The 25,000-nt window shown below is 39.4% G+C and overlaps 1 protein-coding gene across 1 annotated transcript; it reads left to right on the top strand.

Moving 5' to 3' along the window:
- The first annotated feature begins 4,927 nt into the window (after positions 1-4,927).
- On the top strand, positions 4,928-21,542 carry LOC146616335 (uncharacterized). Its single transcript, XM_085374298.1, has 14 exons — positions 4,928-4,967; positions 5,027-5,133; positions 5,254-5,437; positions 5,924-6,024; positions 6,171-6,297; positions 8,186-8,236; positions 14,230-14,283; positions 14,798-14,854; positions 15,772-15,807; positions 16,661-16,690; positions 17,075-17,092; positions 19,750-19,866; positions 21,304-21,363; positions 21,491-21,542. Exons 1-14 carry the CDS (start codon positions 4,928-4,930, stop codon positions 21,517-21,519), a joined length of 1,011 nt encoding a protein of 336 aa, XP_085230424.1. The 3' UTR covers positions 21,520-21,542.
- The last annotated feature ends 3,458 nt before the right edge of the window (positions 21,543-25,000 follow it).

Genomic DNA, 25,000 nt, shown 5'->3' with positions numbered 1-25,000 from the left:
TTCACAACAGGAGAAGAATCATCAGCTAGATTCACTCCAAATCAACCATCAGCTGCACAACACACAACATAACCCTAATGTCATATTAGCTATGAGTTTAATCACCCGGTCTGTGCTCTTCACTCATTTAAGCCACAGATCTATTTTATTCAATTTTCCTTTTCCCTTCATCATAAAACATGTGACATGCTGTCATGCACTTCACAAAACAGTCTGTTCTGACGTATTCAGAGTTGTGTATCTAAATACAGGATTCACTCGCACATCAAAACAGGAAACTCAGTGTTTTAGAGTCTCCACTCAACACACAACAACTCCAACACATCTCATTCACTCGTGCTAGAATTCAGTCACCTTTCATTAATCTAAAACCGATCAACTAATTTGCATATCAGCTATTAACCCACTAAGTTGACAGGACGACAGAAAAGCATGTTCAAAATAGTATCACAAAAGACAATTTCCCTCATACAGTAAATTACATGTGCTGCCTCAATCAAGCAGGAAGCTTCTCCCAGTTTACCATTTTAACAACTAAATTTATTGTCTGATCACTGGTTGGTCAAACCAGGATCTTTTTTCCCACAAAAGTTAAACTGTTGTCCTGCAACCTGGAGAGTCAATTTTTTGCATTGGATAAATTCAGTATTTAATAACAAGTGTCTGCTAAATTGACACTATTGTAACACTGATGAAAGATAACAAGCTAATTTTCATTACATGTGTTTGTGTTATTAGGCAGGTCTAATGCATGTCTGTGGAGCTGCATCTCCAGCAGAGCATGTTCTTAAAGCTGCCTTTCCTACACATTTCTCTGCTATTATTTAATCATTTCTTAACTAATGTGCTATGAGTCTTCATGAGTCATTTTGTGTTTGGAATTGTTAGTAGGGTTAATGCATGTTCTGCTTGTGTGTGTGTGATTTTGTATATGTTTCTATTTTCGCAATGTTTCAGACTCCGTCTCAATTTTCCAACTTAAGCAGTCAGTTTTCTTTTCCCCAGGTTTGCTAACCCAAATTTTGATTTCCCACATTAAATAATTCCTATGTGTTCTCACCTAGTCTTCTCACTCTGTTGTCCTCTCACTCTTTTGTCCTCTCCCACTTCAACAGTCCAAACAGCCGGCAGTTCTCCTTCAGCTTTGTCCTGTGTTCCACTGTCTCTTCTTGCCATTTTACTCCACAGGTGGCAAATGTCAAACTCCAACTGTTCAGTTCTCCTCAAACGTTTTCTTCACATGCACAGTGAAGTCACAGCCTGTTGTAAACACAGTGCCATCCATCCGATCAGTCAGGATGATGGGTTTGCTCTTCTTCTCTGATACTGTTTGTCCACATTGCTGCTGCTTTGCTGGGACTCTTTGCTCAGGACTTGCTGCTGTCTCTTTATCATGTTATTGCTTTGGAGCTGCATTCCTTATCTTCAGGGAGGAGTGAGCTCGCTTGTGAGGTTGAGAAACACATGGCACTGTAAATAAGTCAGCCAGAAACTTGGCCTGCATGTTTCCAATGATGTTAAACTATAACTTTCTTCCGACCGCTGCATGTGGAAAATTGATTCAGGTCTGCTTTTCACCTGAAAGTGACAAACTAAGACATGTTCATTATTATCATCACTGCTTAATCAACACACATCTCTCTCTCTCTCTCTCTCTGTCTGTGTTTGTGTGAACAATCCTTTCTTAAAAGCAGAAAATGACATTGTAGTTGTTTTTCGGCTGATCAACACAAAACCTTTTTCCTATGATTATTTTTCATCTACAATATAAATTCTCTCTCTTTTTCACTCTTCTTTTTTTTTTTTTTTTTTAAAATAGCTGGTGACCTGCAAAATCACCGCTCTCACTCACAATCAGAGGCAATTACTTTTACACAGCGCACAAAAACACTGATGTCAGACACATTCACACTCACTTTTTCATCTGCATAAATAAACCATATGGCTGGAGATATGTGCCATGGTGATCCATAAGCATGATCACCAGTTTATTTAATTATTTTTAATCCAACAAAATAAACAAACAAAAACATGATGCTGATGCTACACACACACACACGAGTCAAGGTGCAGAAAAACTGCTCATGGAAACGCTGCACACTCTCTGTTTCCCTCTCTTTGAGTAGTTCTCAGACAGCTCTTGATCTGATAATGTGTAGCTTGCTCATCAGCTCAAAAAACAAAAACAAAACTGCAACGCGACATCACACAGTAGTTGCATGCTCTGCCCACAGTGGCAAAGTCTTACACTTACATATTCAACACAGCTTCTCCATCATGTATTTTTAGATGTTTCATACAGGGTTCAGCATATTAGTTGTTTTCACAGATGTGCTCTATATCTCAACAATGGCCCATAATAAGACGACAGTCTTTCACACAGGTCAAGTGCCTCTATGCACATCATTAGTTTAAATATTTATCTATATCACTTCACCTCACATGTCATCGTACTGAATTTAAGCAACCACAAGCTTAATGTAGATTACTTTTAACAACTATCCACCTCAATTAAATCTATGGTCTGGCACACAGGCTGCTGTCGATCAGGGCAAGCTAAAGAATAAACATTGTGTCAGCAAGGGGTGGGGGGAAAGCCATTCACCAGAGCATATCTTAAGTGCTGCTGATGTGGGCTGGCCTTCTCCACAGCTCTCCAAGGCTGGTGTGTTTTCTGAAAACTTCTAACATTTGAATCTCTTCCATTTATAAGCCTGCGATTAACCGCACGGCTCAGGTCCGCGTGAAACCCGCGCGACCGCATTCGCGTGCACCCACGCAGCTGTGGAGCCTACGCTCTCTCTCTTTTATACATAAATACTTTGTGCTGCCAGGAGCAAAGTCCAGCACAAACGTCTTTCTCCCTCTAACTCACTCTTGGTTGCTTAGAAACCCATGATAACAACAACAGTCGGTGTCACAGACCACGTGTTCTGCTCCGCACACACTCACACAACAACAACAAAAACGACGACGACAACAATGACAACAACACAAAATAGGCCTACTCCGGACTCACACCGGACCGCTCGGGACCCTGACCCAGTTGTGGGACGCTCACCCACTCGCGCGACAAAACCCAATGAAGGGACGCTCGGGACACACACCCAGGGCGATTTCAAAACCGGACACTCACCGGACGCTTGGGACCCTTGGGACCCTTGGGCGATTTAACCAAAACTTCTTTTTCGGGACACTAACCCAGTTATCGCTCCACAAAGCAGCGAACTTCTCAACGCCTCACAAAATGGCGGAGACTGCACAACGACACGGTTATAGAGTCGGCCTCTTTAAACTTACTTGGCGTTGCTTAGCGTGTAATATCAGCCTGAATCCCGCCGATCGCCATTCATCGAGGAGAAAGACAGACAGCGAATCCACAGGAACTTCCTGGCTGACGTCAGTCTTTCAGCGTGCCTCCCCCCCCTCGGTGAATGCGATCCCAGGGAGCCGGCATCGAAGGACCAATTAATGTTAGGTTTGTAGCTTGAACCCATCCGCTGGAACGTTGAAGACAATATAATTACACTGCTAAGCAAGACACAAATAGGCAAAGTTCTTCATGTTACTCGTGCACGGGAGAGAACCAGACAGAGCGCCGTTCCTTCGCTTGACCCCAGTAGCTCTCGTCCGTTCTCCCATACACTGTCCTTTTATTGAGGTTACATGAATATGCATAAGTTCATTAACATATGACGTCTACATACAAACAAAGAGTACCTTGCCTGTGTGTGTGTGTGTGTGTGTGTGTGTGTGTGTGTGTGTGTGTGTGTGTGTGTGTGTGTGTGTGTGTGTGTGTGTAGGGACTGCTGATCAAAGGGTCAAACATCCTTGGTCAGGAAGAGGGTAGCCTCCCCCTCACCCTAGATGGTTCATCCTAGATAACACGGTGAGGAAGTCCTGCAGTTCATCTAAACAAAGAGCACTTAGACTAGAACAGACGCAACTACGTTAATCCTACCATAAAACAATAAGACACGGTATGACCTCTCATGCTCCCAAAGTGCTGTCTAATACACACAAAGTTTGCAGACTATCAAGGATCAAAAACCTCTACCAATCTACAACTAATTACAAAACTCTAAGCATATATAAGTAAATATTTCTAAGCATAAATGACAATCAACAATACAAACTCTAACACTGAGAAACATGACAAAATACAACAATGCAACCCATTCAATATTATTGTACTGTGAGATATGATATCAGATGTTTTGTGAAAGAAGATCTGCTCAGATAAACCAGCATCAGGGTGCTGCTGACGTCAGCAAGCAAAGAACAATCAAGCCAGAGCTCACTTTACTGCTTGAGCTTGTCACATGCGACGGGGGAATGTCACAGGCGTACACGCACACATTGCTTGTCACACACAGACTGACAAAGAGCACATCTCTGTCATTTTCTCATTAGCACAGAGTTGCAATGCCAGTGCTGAGGTTAAGACTGCATTTGATGTGGAAGCAGGTCACAAGTGATCGATGTGTATGTGAAGCAGGTTTTTTTCGTTTGTTTTTGGCTGGATCGGTAGCATCAGGCACCAATCAGGCCAGGGTGTGGTTCTAAGTTTATGTATGTGTCATCTTAAACACCACTCAGATGACTTTAATGACTTAGAGGAGCAACAGATGGAAGGCGATTAAGGCGTGCTGCTTTTTAATAATCAGCGGTTACACAAATCATGCCAAAATTTTAGTAGAAACTTTATTATCTATATTGTTATATTAGAAACCAATGCGATATTCCTTGCATTGGTTTTCAAACAGAAAAGGTACAAAATAGGGAATTGTATCATCGGGAAGTTCTATGGGTTCAAAAGCATGGAAAAATATTCTTTGAGACACTGAGGTGGACTTTGAGTCGCCATGTCTGCCTTTTTTGTTTGATTAAAAAAGCTTGTTGTACAGGTTCTGCCAGCTGTGGCACCATGAATTGGCTTTTTCCAATCTGTTTCCAACTGATTGTCAGTATGTAATCCCACACTGTATTATTCTCTGACTTGCGTCTTTCACTTAACTTTGTGCAGATGATATAATCCCAACAGTAGAGCCATCTATTGAAACTCCCACATCTAAAGCAGATGTAGAGGTCATCGACCAGCATAACCTTGGGGAGGTGGTCACTGCAACTGAGGTGAGAAGTTGAGATATTTTGTTTGAACTGTTCAGTCCTGGGTCCCTGTCAGCCGTTTGAAAATCTCACCTAGTGTTACATAGACCGTTGCTTATTTAAATAAAATGTTGTGCCAAACAGGAAGTATTGCAGCCTGAGCCCACTGCTGACCCTGAGGCTGAATTAATCCAAGAAGCAAATGCTGCAGATGTAAGCACAGAGCCAGTGCCTACAGATGCTCCTGCAGGGGAGGAGGGTCAATCAGCGAGTCCTACGACTGGAGAAACAGAACCAGTTATTTCTGACGCGCCTACAACTACACAAGGTGATTAATAGAATTGCATATATGCACATTTAAAGCAATAATGAAACATGGTGCTTTTGTTTCTCTTTTTTTGTTAGATAAATAAACTGCTGTCAGTTTCCTCACTTTTTAATACTTGGCATTCATACTACACTGTTGTTTTTATTCTTTCTTCTTTTTTTTTTACCTCTCTGCTGTAAAATGTTTCAGGTAGTTAATATCTCACAGCAAAGCTGCAGTTTATTAAAAATAAAAATCTTCATTCTTCATTGCAGCAAAAAGCAGGTTCAACTTTTGCACTATTACATCAAAAAAAATGATGTAACTTTGAAGGAATGGCTATTATAATGTAAAATGTTTCTTACATGTCTTTCTTGTATTGTTTTTAACTGTGCAGCAAAACAAGCCCTAAAAGCCCATGCCACAGAATGTGGTAATTGGGCTATAAAAGGAAAAATCAGTGAACTAATGCTTCGCTACTTCTGTTTCACTTCTATCCATGGCCAGCTGCTGATTCTGAGGATGACACTCCAGAAGCTACGCAAACAGCAGTTAATGAGGAGGCGCAACCCACCACAAATGCGAATACAACACCTGCTCAAGACGAGGTTAATACCATTTTTTAAAAAGTAAAACTTCTTATTCACACCTATTAAGGTTTGTATTTTACAGATGTCATTAATAGGTTGCTATGATAGTGAGTAAATGTGTCCTGTACTATGGGTTCATATGTGTTATAATATTTTTTTAATAGAGTGGACTTCATGACATCATAACAACAGTAGGTCTAGAAGCCAATGAGGAGGCACCAACTGATCCATCTGCTAATGAAGAGTCATCCACAGATGATTTCACAACCACAGATGAAACTGTCACTATAAGTAAGTAAAGATATTCAAGTACATATTTTGCACACTCTTGCACATGCATTCATGAATATGGAAAATGCACCTGAGTTTTGAAAATGAGTATGTGCTAAGACCACAGAGAAAAAGTTGTAAACAGAGCCAAGCACATGTATTCTGTAGATGAGGCCATCTCTTGAGTGTCTTTTATGATGGGATATTACACAAACTTCTTAGTAAAACGTCACCTGCTGTCCCTTGTTTCCAGTATAAGCATGTATTTTGTGTGACAGTAGAACTGCAAGTCATAACAAGTAGTATAAAGAGACCTTTATATGCCTCATATATACACAAATAATAGCATACAGACAATAAACATACCTGTATTTTCCCTTTGCAAATGCAGGTCGGTTATTATTTGGCATTATGACTCCTTCTTCTTTTGATCATATAACCTCTAAACAAGACCTAAAAACATTTTATTTTCCTTAAATTCAGTTATATGAAATACACAGAAGCTTGCAAGTTAAGCTGATGTTCAGAAATGTTCATTTACAGCATTTTAAATAATTACAGAAACGACAGATGAGGATCTGCATAGCTTGAAAATCATTTGAGCAGAAACATTTTTTAGAGCTTTCTTAAGATGATCAGTTGAATCTTGGGGTTTTCCCATAATCTCTGAATATACGGCAGCGCTGCCTGTCCCTGAGCAAAGACTTCAAATCAAACAGATCTGAAGAATGCCTTTCATTCTTGCAGTTTTGTTTTCTAGATTTTGGCCATAACTACATATTTTAAATTTGAGATTCGATCTCAACTGAGAGATTCTTTGATTCTGGGACTAATAAAATTACTCCTGACAGAACTTTTGCATTGTCACTCATTAAAAAATATGTACATGCTGTAATGCTTTTTTGAGGTGTAATGTACTCTATATTTTTTTCTGCAACTCCCTGTTTTCTGAACAAAATAATCCATCTGTGCCTTTCTATCAGGAAATACAATTCCCTTAGGAAGGTTCTAAGGTGGGATTTTGGCTTGGCTGATTTTATCTTCCAAATTATGAATGTCATGAGCCTGCCAAATGACCCGAGTAAAGGTTTATGAAAATAGAAGTGTCTCCCTTAATTTATTTCTATTTATCTTATAACACCCTCTTTCTCAAACTGGAGTTTGTGCTCTTTCATACTAAATGTTATGCTGACCTCATGTCAGTATGTCCTATTCTAAGGTTATGTTTGGCTTTACCTTTTTTTAGACAGAGACATTGTGCTTTAGCTTAGCTTGTCCCTAGAAGTGCAAGCACTGAGATGGGAAAGGAAGTTAGTAATTTGGACCAATTACCCTGGAAGAACTATTCAGACAAGAAGAAAAGATGTGGGGGTCAGAATGAGAGTAATGTAGGTTTGTTATTTAACATCCATCCTATCAATAAATTATGTTGGTATTTTAATTGCATTTGTTTTCATGATGTTATTAACAGAAAGAATAGGTCCCTAGAAAATAGGTCACTGAGGTTTCTATCAGTGATAAATTAATGCGGTGATCACACCCCACCCTGCCCTGCCTAACACTATACACTGAGTCCCACATGTTATTTAAGTCAATTGGGTTTTCCCCAATAAATATATAGTAGGGTAAGGTTTTGTTCGTGACAGACAATATCCCTTAATCTAAGTCAACATTGGTTCACAAGATCACAGTTACACCCTTGGAGCTGGCTGTGTTTCAGTATTTCAGTACTGAGAACACATTCTGCAGGGCATTCACGAGGGTCATGAGGGACTGAGAACAGAGTGTTACAGTGTGTTATATGTGTTTCAATATGTTTTGGCATTATCTAGATAAAATTCCTGTACAGTGATTGATTTTGTGTTTCTGTTTATGTATGTATGTATTTATTTGTTTGTTTATTTACCAGATCCAGGGTTTAACATTGAGAAGACGTCAATTGCAGAGCAGGAAACACATGGTCAGTAATTGCTCATAATAATTGCTGTTGAGTTTATTGTTGCTATTGATAAAAAAAAATGGAGATGCACAGAAGTACCTGTCCAATACAGCACGAACAGATACTGATGGAGATTTAGCCTAAAGTGTAGTTTTTTTTGTTTTTTTTTTTTTATATTTTTATTGAGAGACAAGTGTACAGTAGTTTACAATGACAACACAATCTGTTCCCCTCACATATTTTTTAGTTTTTCTTACGTGAACAGACACAATAACACACACACAGGCACACCTACACACACGCTTAAGTAAACAAACAAAACAAAACCTAATAAGAAACCCAAAACAAACACAAACCCCAAAAGGGGGGGGGGAAAAAAAAAAAAAAAAAAAAAAAAAAAAAAGGGGGGGGGGGAAGAGACATGATATCAATCAGCTGGTAGAGCGTTTAATGACTTGCAATAGTCCACGAAGGGGCCCCAGATAGAATAAAATTCTCTGTATTTGCCCTTCGCCACAAGGCCTATCTTTTGCAATTTAAGAGATGACATCACATCTCTAAACCAAAAAGAAACTGAAGGTGGCTTTGAAGATTTCCAAAGGAGTAAGATGCAACGTCTAGCCAAAAGTGATGTAAAGGCTAATATTTTGAAGTGTGTAGGGTCGGTTAGACCAGTGTTGACTGGAAGCCCAAAAACAGCTAGAAAAGGGTCCATGCAGATTTGGGTCCCAAGAGCTTTGGAAAGAATAACTGAATACTGACTCCAGAAGCCATGGAGTCTTGGGCACAGAAAGAACATATGGCCTAGGTCACATGGGGTGGCATGACATCTCTCACACTGATCCATCACTTGTGGGTAAATCTCAGACAGACGAGACTTTGAATAGTAAACCCTGTACAACACCTTGAACTGGATGAGTTGTAACCTGGCACAGGACGTACTATAACGGACATTGGATACTGCTTTCTCCCATTGCTGATCCGAAAAAATTATTCCTAACTCCTGCTCCCAAGCCCCCCTAATTTTAGCAACGGAATGGACATTTAAATCCATAAGTTGTTTATATATTAAAGATATAATTGACTTCTTATTGGGTTTAAGGGATAAGAATTCCTCCCATGGTTGGACATTTGGGAGAAGAGGGTAGGAGGGGAAGAGAGCAGAAGTGCAATGCCGTGCCTGAAAATAACGGAATAGATTGGTAGCCGGAAGATTTGTTTCTGAACACAGGTCTAAAAAAGTTAAGAAAGTGCCATCTTTATAGAGATCCTTAAATGTATTAATACCATGACGCTTCCACTGTACATAGGTACCATCAATGAGGCCAGGAGTAAACAGATGGTTCTGCGTGATGGGCATGTGTACTGACGCAGAGATGTACTTAAAATGACTCCTGAATTGTGACCAGACCCTTAGACTAGACTGTACCACGGGATTTTGGGTGAAATGAGAAGGCTTAAGTGGTAGTGGAGAGAATAATAAAGCTTCTAAGGATGAGGAAGTGCACGACAGGCGTTCCAGTTTGCACCACAGCAGGTCTTGAGATTCAAGCCAATGGGTCAATTTGTGAACATGAGAGGACCAATAGTAAAATAAAAAGTTAGGCAAGGCAAGACCACCATCAAATGTCAGTCTCTGTAATAATGATTTCCTCACCCTGGGGTGTTTCCCTCCCCACAAAAACGATGTAACTAGCTGGTCTAACTTTTTGAAAAAAGCTTTAGGTAAAAATATAGGAATACTCTGAAACAGAAATAACAATCGAGGCAAAATGTTCATCTTTACAGCATTGATCCGACCAATTAGGGACAAAGGTAGCGATTTCCATCTCTGAAAATCTGATTGAATTTGAGTCATTAAAGGGGAGAAATTGGAAGAGTATAGAGAAGACAAAGTACGAGTCATGTTAACTCCCAAATATTTAAAGCCAGCAGGGCTAAGTCTAAAAGGAATGTCAGATTGTTTAAGTGTAAGACTTAAAGAATTTATGGGGAAACATTCACTTTTAAGAAGATTTATTTTGTAACCTGACAGAGAGCCGAACTTGTTTAGTAGAGACACAATCGATGGTATGCTAGATAAGGGATCAGAAACATATAGAAGCAGGTCATCTGCATATAAAGACAATTTTACGTCAAGGCCTGACCGGGAAATACCACGAAAATGAGGAAGGGCCTTCAAAGCTACAGATAGGGGTTCAATTACAATAGCAAAAAGTAGGGGGGACAGGGGGCAACCCTGTCTCGTCCCGCGTGACAATGAGAAGTAGCCAGAGGAAACACCATTTGTATAGACACTGGCTTGGGGTGCCCTGTACAACAGTCGAATCCATGAAATGAATCTGTCCTTGAAACCAAATCTTTGCAAGACCGCAAAGAGAAAGCTCCACTCTACACGATCGAAAGCTTTCTCAGCATCAAGTGAGATAACTACTTCTGGATTAGTGGTTGAGTGTTGGGAAAGAATGACATTCAAAAGCGTGCGGACATTAAAGAACAGCTGGCGGCCTTTAATAAAGCCATTCTGTTCATCTGAAATAATAGTAGGAAGAACCTTTTCAAGGCGAATTGCTAAAATTTTAGCCAAGACTTTAACATCAACATTCAGCAGTGAAATAGGCCTATACGAGGTGCAAGACGTAGGATCCTTACCCTTCTTTAAGAGAACAGTAATTAGTGCTTGAGACAATGTAGGGGGCAATAGACCACGTTCAAAAGATTCATTATACACTGAAAGAAGTAGTGGGGCTAACTTGTCTATAAAAGTTTTTAAAAATTCAACTGAAAACCCGTCAGGTCCTGGTGCCTTACCATTGTGCATGGTCTTGATTGCATGCACAATTTCATCCAGCCTAAGAGGGGCATCTAATTGTTCAGCTATAACAGGATCGACAGTGGGCATTGTAAGACCGTTAAAAAAAGAATCCATCTCTGAGGCGTCAGCAGCAGATTCAGATTCATATAGGGAGGAATAGTACGTCTTAAACACCTCGTTTACTTCCTTTGAATCAGAGACCGAGTTGCCTGCCGCATCTTTAATCTGGGAAATTAATCGAGACGAGGCCTGACGTTTTAACTGATGGGCCAAAAGCCTTCTGGGCTTATCACCATATTCATAATAAGTCGCACGCGCACGAAGTAAAAGACGTTCAGCATCTGCCGTAGAAAGTAAATCAAATTCAGTCTGCAAGTCAAGTAGTCTTTTATGCAAATCGGGAGTGGGACTGTCAACAACCTGTCTATCTATGTCACAAATTTGTGTAGTCAAAGTTTGAAGTTTGGCTTTGTGGCTTTTAGTGGAATGGGCAGAGAAAGAAATTATTTGCCCACGCACATATGCCTTAAGAGATTCCCAAAGCAATGACCTCGTAACAGTATTGCTGTCGTTAAACACCATAAATTCATCAATTGCGGATTTGATAAAGGTAACAAACCCCTCATCCGAAAGCAACAAAGAGTTAAATCTCCAGGGTGAGGAAAAAGAGGACTGGGCTATGAGCTTGATGTCAACGCTAAGTGGTGCGTGATCGGAAATGACAATAGGATGATATGTAGATGACAGTACTTTTGGAATAAGGGAACCGTCCACAAAAAAATAATCAATCCGCGAAAAGGACTGATGTACCTGAGAAAAGAAAGAGTACGCTCTGGCAGTAGGGTTAGAAAACCTCCAGGGATCTACAAAACCATTCTGAGACATAAACTCAGAAATAGACTTGGACATAGAGGATTGGGTCAGGGTCCGAGGATTCGAACGATCTAAGGCAGGATCAATAACACAGTTTAGGTCACCACCCAATATCAAAAGATGAGTATCAAGGGAAGGGAGACTACTCAAAAGTGCATCTGTAAAACCTGGATTATCAAAATTTGGCGCATACACATTGACTAAGAGGACGGGTACATTGTACATGGTGCCTACAACAACCAAATACCTCCCGTTTTTGTCAGCTTTAATCTCAGAGGCTGTAAACTGTACCCTTCTGTTTATTAAGATCGCCACCCCCCTGGCTTTTGAATTAAACATTGAATGGAAAGTATGACCCACCCATGGGCACCTGAGCCTAAGATGATCCCGATCTCGCAAATGGGTCTCTTGCAAAAACATTACATCACTCTTTAAACGTTTAAGATGCGTAAATATTTTAGATCGTTTAATTGGGCTATTCATACCTTTGACATTCCAAGTTAAAAATCTAATACCACTATTGCCTAAGGACTGACCTGAAGTGCTGATCATTGCAGAAAGACAAAAGAGAAAATACTTATTTCTTCACCCCCAAAGAAAGAACAAGTGGGAAAAACACACTCACACAAACACACAACGCAAACCCACAACAACAAAAGTACAGCTTCAGAATAAAAATAATAATAACACGTCAAACACACCCACCCGCCTCCCCCATCCCCAAACGACGGAGACGGCAGTGCACGCTCCCACCCGGAGCAATCTGAACAAAAACGCTCCCGACTACGAAACGAACCGTGTCAAACCAAAGCTCCAACAGAGTCTTTTCTCAATAGATTAAAAGGCACAAATAAAATAAAAATAACCCAATTATATTTTACTATTAGACAGGTAAAACAAAACAAGTGTTTGGCAGAGTAACAAACTTAGCTTACCACAATGATGTTTGGATTAGGATCATACGCTATTTCAAACAGACAAACATTGTCCTGCTATATCTTTTATCTTGTGGTTATTGTCTTAATATATTCCTTGGCCTCATCTGGCGAGACGAAGTCGCGCTGCATTCCTTGATAAGTGATCCGTAGTCTTGCCGGATAGAGGATCCCAAATCGGACTCCCTGGATGCCGCGAAGCTGGCGACGGACCTCATTGAAAGCCGCACGGGCCCGCGCTGTCTTAGCGGTGTGGTCGGGGAACACAGAAATGGTCATATTATTTATCTGCACTCTCTGCAGCTCCCTGGCCTTCTGGAGAATCCTAGCACAGTCCGCGTAATAGTGCAGCCTCACAACCACAGCACGGGGACGTTCACCGGTGTTAGGTTTGGGGGCCAAAGTTCGGTGGGCTCTGTCTACAAGCGGCTCCTTCCCAAGCTGAAATGCCTCCATCAACAGCACGGACACATCTGTAGCGGACAGGACGGTCTCCTCTGGCACACCAACAATGCGTATATTATTGCGGCGAGACCTGGACTCCAAATCCTCGCATTTATTCTCCAATTTGGCCAACTCCTTTGACATCGCATCAACTTTGGCTTGGAGGTGGACAATATCATCTGTACATGTGGAGAGAGACTGCTCCATCCCCGTAACCGTGCTCCTGAGGCCAGCGAATTCCTGCCGCATGGTAGTTATATCTGAGGAAAGGTCCGTTTTTAGTTGCTGTATGTCGGACCTGATAGACGTGAGATTCTCCGCAAACGCTGCCGTCAGTTCCTTTTTAAACAGTGATGAAATTTCTTCACGAAGTTCAGAGAGGAGTTCAGCCTTCGTGAATTTTTCCGTATCGACGAGCGGCGTGTCGGGTGACCCAGGCCGTGGCGAAGTTTTACCACGAGGCGGGGATGCAGTGTTAGCAGCAGGCCGCAAGTTCGGCTGAGAGGTGCTTGCGCTCTTATTAACCTTACGCGACATTGTAAACACAAAAGGCAAAAACAGTCTTGTCTCGGAACTATACAAAAAGAAAAAACCCGTCAAAAAGTGCCTGGAAATGCTAGATAATAACTAGACTCTGCAGGAGCTACGCTCGGTGCGACCTACGCCATAGTCACATAAACCGGAAGTCCTAAAGTGTAGTTTTGACTGAAAACTTCAAATCAGTACAATCTATGCGATGCAAAGAGAGTAGCATTGTTTACCACAGTGACTGTAGATTTTAAGGATCAGCTGTTATGGCCCCATCGACATGGAGGGCTACATGCTTTTTATTTCAGTGTTTTCACAAACACATTGGCAAGATTGATTGACTGACAAACAGGCTTATTGATTGATTGATTGATTGATTGATTGATTCATTTATTTATTCATTGTTTTACTGTATACAGTGTTAAACCAGGAAACTCCCGTGAAGAGCAGGATGGGACCACGGCAGAATTCAGGTAATAATAATAATAATAATAATGGATTGGATTTATATAGCGCTTTTCAAGGCACCCAAAGCGCTTTACAATGCTACTATTCATTCACTCTCACATTCACACACTGGTGGAAGCAGCTACGGTTGTAGCCACAGCTGCCCTGGGGCCGACTGACGGAAGCGAGGCTGCCATATTGCGCCATCGGCCCCTCTGCCCAACACCCGGGGATCGAACCGGCGACCTTCCGGTTACAGATGCGCTTCCCATCTGTAACCGGAAGTTGGGAAGTTGGGAAGTTATTGCTCATAATAATTTCAATTCAGTTTAGTGTCGTAACCAATAACCATCTCTTAGGGATCAACTGTCATGGCCCCATCGACATGGAGGGCTACATGCTTTTTGCTTCAATGTTTTTAAAAACACATTGGCAAGATTGATTGACTAACAGGCTTATTGATTGTCTAATTTATTTATTGATTGATTGATTAATTCATTCATTTATTCATCCATTTATTGACTATTTTACTATATACAGGGTTAAACCAGGAAAGTCCCGTGGAGAAGAGGGTGGTAGCACACCAGGAGTTAGGTGGTTAGTAATTGCTCATAACAATTAAAATTCAGTTTATTCTTGTAACCAATAACCGAAAATGTCCAGAATAAATAAAGATATGAAACAACACAACCAGTGCAATGAGATTAGCCCTGTTTACGACAGCGACTAGATCTTAGGGATCAACTATGAATAGTTGTATTTGTATATCCAGTTGAGGCTTTTGCCTTAGCTGCCATCATCTAATTATCTATTATTTTTAAGTGGTGAAATTAGAGTCTTAAAGCCATTAAGATGTAAAATATTACAGGGGAAATTTGTGACAAGACTGTTGTCATCTTCATAAAGGTTTAAAAAAAAATAACAAAGTTATTCCTCTACCAAAAATTTTTTAGCACTTGATCACTTGAAAACTGCATCACAGACTGGGGTTTGAGATGGTCCTCTGGTAGCTCTAGAGCCTGGTACAACAGGGCTAATGCACCACATTCACAGTAGGTCTTGAGCAAGGGTTAAATTGGGATTTGAAACTTCTTAGAGTACTTATTATTTGTGAATAGTGGTCAATATTTTAGTGGGTGTTTAGCCTACTGTATAGTACATCTACCACTGAATGTATTCATATTAACACTAATGCATTTCAGTGCAAAATTAGTTCATACTGTTAGCACCTCCTGTACAACATAACCAGCAAGAAGTGTATAAACTATGCATGATATTGTTTAAGACAAACCAAATGCTAATCGTTACTGTGTAGTTAAATGTGACTGAGCTCAAGACGCTGGCAGCTCCCATTTAAATCCAATGAAAGGGGGACAGAAACACCATGTTATAGTGTGTTAGATTTGTGATATGTATTCATAAACATCTGATAAGAAATTCCCATTCCGAGAATAATTTTGCATTTCTTTATTGATCCACGGTATTTGTTAATTTTATTTCATTTATTTTTTTAGCACCTCTGTCAAACGACGAAAATAAAAGCGAAGATGGTTGGTATTCATTCATAACTATTATGGTTGAATTTATTGTTGTATCCAAACTAAAAATGTCCTGTGTATGTACAAAGTTAGCATTGCAATCAGGGGCTAGTAAGGTGTAGTTTGGTTTTCATAAAACATTCTTCTCATTCCTCTTGTCTCTCTATTGGAAGAAGGCTGTCGGTTCAGTGCCTTGCTCCCATGACAAGGTGCTGAACTGACTTGTTTTACAAAAGCTTAATCACTAACCTTGCGGCAATATGACAGAAATGTGGGAACAGCAGATTTTCCTGAAGCAGCTTCTCAGTTCCCTCCTGAAATGTGAAAACTCAAAAGTAGTATAATCATTTATATACTTGCGAAGGGTGAAAGACTCCTCTTTAGTACTCTGTTATTAGCAGCTTCTTCAAGTCGAAGCAAGTAAAGGGCAAGGATGATGTCACAGACATATACAGACAGGCAGTGCAGAAGGAGATAACAGGGTTGTTTGAGTGTGGATAAAATCAAAGATCAGGTTGTGAAAGAGCTGGAGAAAGTGTTTGTCTCTCTCTCGCTCTCTCTCTGTGAGATATTTTATCGCTCTGATGCTATAAAAGTATCTTTGCCATCTTTGTAACTGTACATAAGGGATGTTTCATACAATCTTGTGTATGCATGAGCGTGTGTGTGTGTTTGTACAGTCTAGTTAGGACAGAAACTTTAGAACTCTTAATGCCCCTGAGGTTACAAGTCACTGTAAAGAGAATAATCTCACCTTTCTTCTTTTTTTCCACTTTGTCATTTCAGCAACAATGCTTTACATGCATCATTAGAGCATTTAAATAATACCTTCTCTCTCCTTTCTTGTCTTTCTGTCTCTCTTTAGTGCCTGCTTTGGGTGCCTCAGGGAGTGATGGTAAGGATTTAATTTTTTCTGTTTGTCTTTGAGATCAAAAATACGCATGATAGCAAAATATTACAGTGCAAATCCTAGTCAAATACCGTACATAGGATCGTAGCCGCAGCAGCACAAATAGGCCCAATGTGGTTCTGAAACAGACAGGATATTACTGGCATGCCTTTGTCAATGCAAACAGGATACAAGAGTCACAGAGAAATGCCTCTCTCTCGTGTTTGAAGCAGGTCTTTAGGGGTGTGTCACATCGAATTTTATTGGAAATAACAGTAGAATTAAATGTTCATATCAAAGCAGATGAAAGGATACAAACAGTTTACCATGAACAACTGAATGTGATGTTGTTGTGTTGCTAACTTTTTGTGTGTTCTCTCTTCTTTACAGCAGATCAACAGCCCCAAAGTGAGTTCTCTCCTCTGTTTTCCTATTTTAAAGTAACAATCCACGTGTGCCACAAACCTACATGTAACTTAGTTGGCTAAGACTCTCAACCTTTCACCATAATCTCTTTCCATATTCACTGATCAAAAATCTATTCAGTTCCCAACCTGCACACATACACATGAGCATTACTCATTTGTAGCATTGCTAAATATTCACTGACTTCTGGGGCTCACAGCGTCCTGAGCACCACTTCTGAAGTCTGTGTGCACAAGACACAGACTTCAGAAGTGAATCGCTGCTGGGCCAACTATGACTTCACTGTGATGATTATTACCAGAATGTTTTGGTAGCAAATAATTCAAGCCCCACAGCAACACCCTAATTACAACCCCATTATTGATCGGGTCATCTCAGTCAATTTAAATTATAGTCTGTTTACATTGTCTTTCTAACACTACAGTTAAATTTTGGAGTTTTGCCTCTATGCACTGCTCAGTGGATTTTAAATTAAAGAGTCAGACTTTTAATTTTGAATTAGAAACATTTTTATACATAGGTCCTATTTTTAGAGGCTCACAAAGACTGTTTTTATTACTTGGGCGATAATCCTTTGAAGTTAGTGACTGCCTAAAGCCCCGAATCCATGGACATCACCAAATGTCACATTACTTGAGATGCTGTGCTTGGTCTTTACTGAAGCTACTCTCAGTTGCTGCTTTTTTGTGGGTATTTCTGCATTTAGTTCTGTCTTCAGTAACTGAAAATCATGCTCTACTGGGTTGATATCAGGTGACTGACTTGGCCCTATCGAATTTCTTGCCTTGAGAAACTCTTGGGTAGCTTTGCAGTATGCTTTGTGTTTTTATCTATTTGCACTGTGACGGGCTATCTCATCAGTCACATCATCAGTAAATACCAGTGGATCCGTTCCCCTTGGTAGCCATACATGCCTTTGGATCATGAGCTGTTTCTCTTTTACTCCATGCTTTCATAGTACTAGTTCAGCTTTATTTAATCTGTTCCATGTTTGTCAGAACTCTGCAGGCAGTTTTAGATGTTTTCCAGCAAAGCTAATCTGGCATTCTTGTTCTTGAGAATAACCAGGGCTTCACACCTTGTTGTAAATGCTGTGTTCGTGAAGGCATTTCTTGATTGTAGACCTTGAGAAAGGCGCACCTACTTCCTTGAGAGTGTTCTTGACTTGGCTAGATGTTGTAAAGTGTTTTCATTAACCAAGTATAGTGGCTTCGATTGACTGTAACAGGTTGTAATTCCGAAACAGTTAATGCTTTGAAGTCAGCATTTCAATCGCATATTGATTGTTCAATTTAGAATCCATTGTAGTGGTAAAGGGAGGTAAAACTTTAATTATTATGTGTAGTCAAGTAGCTTTGGTAGGTTTGATGGTTAAACCTTCCTTTCAAGTTTAAAAAACATCTAAGAATAATTTTATAAAAGAAGCAAAAGCTGTAGAATCTACCAAATGGATTCAAGGTTTAACTCACAAGTGCCCAAATGTTTAATTACAGGAGTGACTCTAAAACATATTTCGATGATAGTCAGTGTCATTTAGTATTATTTCATGTCAATGCCTCTGTTCAAGAAACAGTTGTGTCCCAGCTGTATGTGATGCGTTTATGCGCATTCATGCTCATACACGTCAGTTTCCACCCACCTTTACTTCCTTTTTCTGACTCACTATACTCTCCGGTTTCATTCCACTTAATTTAACTGACTAATTCCCACTTTTTATTTGTCTCACTTTTCTGACTCATGCCACTCCCTTGCTTTTCTCGCCGTGAGCTCTGGATCTCCTGTCCTCTTTTATTCTTTTTTTTTTCCGAACTTGTCTCAATGCCTCAACATCAATTTCACCCCTGTAGCGCTGAAAGTCTCGCTGTCGACTCAGGCCACAACAAGACAATAAAAGCCTCGCCTTTAAGTTGGAAACACAACAGCATGAAATCATGTGCCAGATATATGTAGTGTTAGTGTAGCGACCTATTACAATGAGTTTGATGGGGTTACTTAAACCTTTTTGTTTGTTAAAAACATTATTTAGATGCACAATTAATTACATTTACTCACAATTTAGCCAATTTAGTGATGTATGTGCCAGTACCTATACTTGGCGGTGTGCTGTCACACAGCATGAAAACTATTCATTTTGGTGTTGTCATAGTAACTGGGTTACAGGTGCAGACAGATTTCTGTGAATGCTCACTGTGAATGCTGTGGGAAGTTTAAATGACAGACGAATGAAAAGGAATCAGAAAATTCTGGAACGAGATGATGCAGCCTCGCTCTCTCGCTTACACACACACACACACACACACACACACACGCACACACACTGTTGCTTGCTCTTCATCTCTCCTTCCCTTCCCCCTGTCTGTCTCACACATACACACATAATTCACACATTATGTCATGTCAGTGAGCTTCTTTACTAAATTGATATTCATTCTTTCAACTGCAAAATGGCACCCAGTGCTGACACTCAGTGTTACAGTTACAGTTGTCATAGATGGATTTTCACAGATCACATTAATGCTCAGACCAATAGGTTTACAGTTCCAGTGGCATGTTCATAGGATACTGCTGAACTTGACTGCACATTCTCTGCTGTTATGACTTATCTTTATTTGTCTCTTTGTTTGTTTGTTGTGCTACAGAGGCCAGCTCAAGCTCTTTAGCAGCAATCCTTAGTGCGATTGTTGTGTCTGCAGTGGGAGCAATCGCTGGATACTTCACCTATCAACAGAAGAAGCTGTGCTTCAAAAATAGACAGGGTAATTATCTGATCCTTTTGTTGCTGGTGGAAAACTAATTAATAATAATAAATCAAAGGGAAAACTCAATTTATACAGTAGCTACCTTAACTGCTGTACGCAAGGTTTGGTATTTGACCAGACAAGAAATTCTTCTTGACCCTCATCAACAATGAATGAAGTGTATGCCAAAATTGTGTTTGTTGTTCAGTTTGGTGCCCACATTAGCAACAGAAGAACTGCTTATGTCCAAGCTCTTTGAAATGAATGCCAACCCCCATCAGAGCTTCAGATCTGTTAAGCTTTAATGACGCTACAAAAGAAAATTATTCATCTTTTATCTGAATCTCCGCTTTAAATCAAGTTTCATCCTAACTGTGTCCAGTGGGCAAGGTGTGTGTTTGTTACTTGTAGTCCTAAAAGCACGGGTTTTCAAGTTTACCAGTTCTTTTAAATTCAGCTTTTGGCTCCCTTTCATGAACTGTTGTCAGTGACATACGACTCACACCATCCTCGCATCCTGCATCCTATTACTGCCAGTTCAGCAAAGTTTTCATTTGCAGTCAACATGAGTAATAGGGCATCCACTTATAGCAGTGCAGGCCAGTAGTCAGATTCAAAGTAACTCTTATAATTTGAGCATTTAGAGTAATAGACAATATGTGTTTTTAATTTGATTAAACATATTTAGACATGCAGTTTTCCTCTGTAAAGAGCAGAGGTAGTAATTGCAGCTAGTTTCTGCTTCACTAACAATAATTTAAAAGACTTCACGAATAGGTATAAGTTTTCCTCTGTGACACAAAAAATAAGAAACTAATTTTCATGGTTTGGATAATATGCAATTACCCCAAGAAATCAAGATCCTTAGAAATTCACACTTCTGTACAGCTGGTGAAGCAGTTTCACACTGAAGGAAGATGAACGCTTTTCCTCATATTTGAGAGAAGGGACGCAATAACTTGATGCTAATTAGTAGAAACATTATTAAGCTAAATCATAGACTGTATACAAAGGATGGGCATATCCACCATGATGTCACAGATTCACAGATTGCGAATCTTAATTTTGAAACCTCAACTTTAATAGTATAGCTGTATAGCTGTATAGGAGTTCTGCATTTTGATCTTGATTAACTTGGGTCCAGTTCAGTTGTTTGAGTCAGCGAAAGTGAAGCCTAGCAGACAGGCGGTAATACAGTAGTGCTCACAAAGCTGTCCTTTTTCATGCAAACTATAAGCCTTGTGGGGATCTATGAGCATATATTCACTTTTAATTGTAGCCTTAAGGAATTGCAATTTTTTTGGGCAATTGCATGTTGGCTTCATTTTTTCTGCTCTGGAGGTTGTTGCTTAAATACTTGCGAAATTCAACTTGGCAGTACAACCTTGCAATTGAGCAATGAGTTCCCACGTTTGTTTTATTCGCTTTTCTCTGACTGTCAATCTTTGTGACTAGAAGCAGACCCTGAGGCTCCACACAAAGCTGATGCAGCAGAGGCTCGGTCAGATCCCCAGGGTATGACAAACACACACACACACACAACGAAAACGCAAAGAACACATTTTTGATATAAATATTCACATGTAATACTTTAAACGTGTTAACCATTAATCTATTTTTTCCCTCCTTTCTTTATTTACAGTTCTTAGCAACCTTCTGAACTCCTCCTAGACCTGAAACGATCACCTTAGGGCTTTCATTATTGTTAAAAAAATGTATTAAAATAATTGGTCAAACACTCTACTTTAAACCAAATTATTATAATTTTTTTCAGAGTGGCCATTAAAGAGATTTAATCTCAATTTACGTATAACCATAAAATGGATTAATTATATACCTACCTTTTAATTTTATTTATATGGCTACTATTAATTCAATGTAAATACAAAACAGTAACTGAAATCGATGTTGTAGGTGTTTAACTTGTAACTGTTTCTTTGGAATTTTATACAATTTTGCCATTGTTGAACTGCCCGTATGATTTTAAATCATTTAGATAAGACATTTCTTTTTCAATTATCTATAGTACAGATGCAGGTTAACTGGATAACAGGGGGACACAGTAGCAAGCATTTTGTGGAGTCTGGTTAGGAGCTGTGGTAAAGGATTTAAAGACGAGTATTCTTGGGATGCGTGGTCAAATGTGTTTAGATGACCACCGATGTCACTGAATGTGTGTGCTTGTTTTCTGATAGGTGAAGGGGCTTGATTTAAAATCCTATTAAGTGACCGTTTCTCCTCGGTCGGTTGAATACATTAAAAGATGACACAAATCAAATACAGCCTAAGATTCAAGTCATATTAATTTAGGAAATACCAAAAACAAGCCAACAAAAATATATTGTGTAAACTTACTAAAGTACGATGAAGTAAAGTCTAATCCAGTGTTGTTTCTGTAAATGGATGAATGGTCACCTGACATGGACAAATTCAATGGAGGTCATGTAGTAATGTATTAGACTTTGTTCTGATGTAGTATGTGTGTAGTTGTGAAGCAGTCTTTTTTTTTTCTCTATAGTGCCTTTCACTGACACAGCCTGGCTTGAGCAATCTACAGACACACAGAGAAGATATACAGGGTGACAAATTAAAGGATGGTTTATGCTGCAGGGAGATTTTTTTGTTGCTGTTTCAAATTTCAAATTTCTGAGCTATTCTAAATTTAAAACATTTCACTTTGATGCCTGAAGTCTCTTACAAGATGAAAATACACCCATCCAAATTGCCTGTTTAATTGCTTGGTAAGAATGAAAATAATGGGATCCATAAACTATGGACTTATCAGTCTGAGATCTCCCCCCAGGTCTCCAACAACGTTATCAAAATACATAATGAGGGAATATTTTTTCAGAAGAATATTGTTTTATTCCTCCAATAGTTCCAGAGACATGAACTGGCTTAACACTTTATACATCCTTAATGTTGGGTCAACCTTTAACTTTTTACCCATCTGTTACTGAGAAGACAAGCAAACCAGTAGGAGGCTATAACAATGAAAGAGTGTTCTGTATTCATTCTTAATCTGTCATTTACGCAATTACATTTTTTAAAATTAAACTGCTCATGCATGTAAAATAATAACACAAACATAACAGCTGCTGTATGTGTGTCCACAGTCGGGCCGTTTGCAGTCTTAGTTATTTTAGCTAATCTTGCAATCTAAACTCTTTCAACCACCTCCGCTGGTGGCAGATGTAAAACTCTTCTCATTGTGTGTCTCTTTATTTGAGCAAGCCAGCTGCTGTAACAGTGTATTTTTATTGTTCATGTATCCACATTACAAACGCCATTCACTTGTGATTTTTTTATAGGAATCCTTTACATTTAGCAGCCGTGCCTCGGAGCCAACAGATTGTCTTTAGTCAACTTGTTTGCTGTGCTATTTTGTTAATATTATTGTAAAATGCAAAGAATGCAGCGCTACGGCTTTTTTCCAAATGTAGCACACACACAAAAAAATCGTAACTTCTGAATGTCTTTTTTGTTGCCTTGAAGTTTTGTACTTGCCCTGCTCCCTTTAAACTTTGATATATGGCTATAGAGGCTGCATAGTGCTGCAGGTCATGTAATGTGTGTTACTTGTAAAGCACCATATAGCTGCAATACAGGACAGAGACTGTTGCTAACAGCCTAGCCTCAAGCTGAGAAATGTTAATAATCTGTGATCAATTCCACTCTACAAACTGTGGGTCAGACGCAGTGTCAGCGATCTGCCTTCTTAACCTGTAATCTGTGACAGACAAAAGCTGTTTTCTCTTGTAACACTGAACTACGTAGATAGTGTATCAGGAGTGACAATGCACAAAAAATACCCACTCAATAATAATAATACAAATAGGACTAGCCACCGATGCCTTCAAAATACAAATTTTTTCTTTAAATGCAGTACTGCCCTGCAGTGAACAAAAGCACTGAAATGTCCTGCGATGCTCTTTTAGATAACTTCCTGTAATGGAGACTCGTACAATAATCCAGAAAAATTCGATATGCGTTGCTTGCACTGAGGACATCATGGTCAACAATACATTTTGCCGAAACACTCTCGGTCAATAATTCAGTCTTATTTATATTATATCAATTCACAACTACAGTCACCTCATGGTGCTTGATCCCAGCAATACAAAGTATCAGAACACAGCATTCAAACCAGAATGTAAACCTTGAGTGTTGTAAACTCATTGGGTCCTGAAGTGCACTTGCCACATAACACTAGGGCATCAATCATGGCACTGACCAGTCCTGCCTTATTCCTTATATGCTCTTGAATATTCCTGATAGGAAAACAAACAATAATGTCATCATAAAAAAACGACACAGCGACACAAGCAGAGATTTTTTTTGTAATCTCAATGGGAGAAGCACGTTCCTATCCTGTATACATCTTGATTTACTACACATATATAGACAATTCATTTGTTCTTCTTCTGACTTCCTGTTTATTTAAATATTCTGTGTGGTTTTTGTGTAGGAACTGTCCTTTTTATTTTTGTCATCTGGCACTTGTGTTCTTCTGGAGTTGTGTAAATAATGTTTGAGGAATCAATTAAACAGTTTTTGTGGGATTTCTTTTTCTTTCATTTTTAGCCACTGTTGATAGACCAGTTCATCACTTTGGTATACATCAAAAACTCTTCAGTGATGTAATGGATTATTGTAGAACGGACATTCAAGGTCACCAGAAGATTAATTGAATTAGCACCATCTAAAGTTATTGTAGTTTGACAATTACTTTGGTTTATGCCAAAATACATTAGTATTTAGATTTCCCATTAGTCAAAGCAGTGTTTGTTTTTATTGCTAATTCTAAAATGTATGTTTTGTTTGTTAATGTGCTCAAATCTAATGGCAAACATGTAGACTGGCCACTTCATCTGGTACACCTGTTAACACAAATTTCTAATCAGCCAATCACATGCTGGAAACTTAATTTATTTAGGAACATAGACATGGTCAACATGACATGCTAAAATTCAGAGTGTCAGAATGTAAAAGAAAGGTGATTTAAGATACCCTTTTGGTGTCAGACAGTCTTGTCTGAGCATTTCAGAAACTCAGAAACACCGCAACCATCTCTAGGGTTTACAGAGAATGGTCCAAAAAAAGAGAAAAGTTCCAATCAGCAGCAGTTCTCTGAGTGAAGATGCATTATTGA

Source organism: Diplotaxodon limnothrissa, linkage group LG16 (assembly GCF_057381915.1).
Source record: "Diplotaxodon limnothrissa isolate DT_005_m linkage group LG16, D_limnothrissa_male_GT1.1, whole genome shotgun sequence".
Taxonomy (NCBI): Eukaryota; Metazoa; Chordata; class Actinopteri; order Cichliformes; family Cichlidae; genus Diplotaxodon; species Diplotaxodon limnothrissa.
Note: the sequence above shows the minus strand (reverse complement) of the source record. Positions and strands in the feature narration are given on the sequence as shown.

Coding starts and splice junctions, on each gene's coding strand:
- LOC146616335 (XM_085374298.1), top strand. CDS start 4,928: ATGAATTGGCTTTTTCCAATCTGTTTCCAACTGATTGTCA. Junction 14,855..15,771: donor AGCACACCAGGAGTTAGGTG/GTTAGTAATTGC, acceptor TTATTTTTTTAG/CACCTCTGTCAAACGACGAA. Junction 19,867..21,303: donor GTGCTTCAAAAATAGACAGG/GTAATTATCTGA, acceptor CTTTGTGACTAG/AAGCAGACCCTGAGGCTCCA.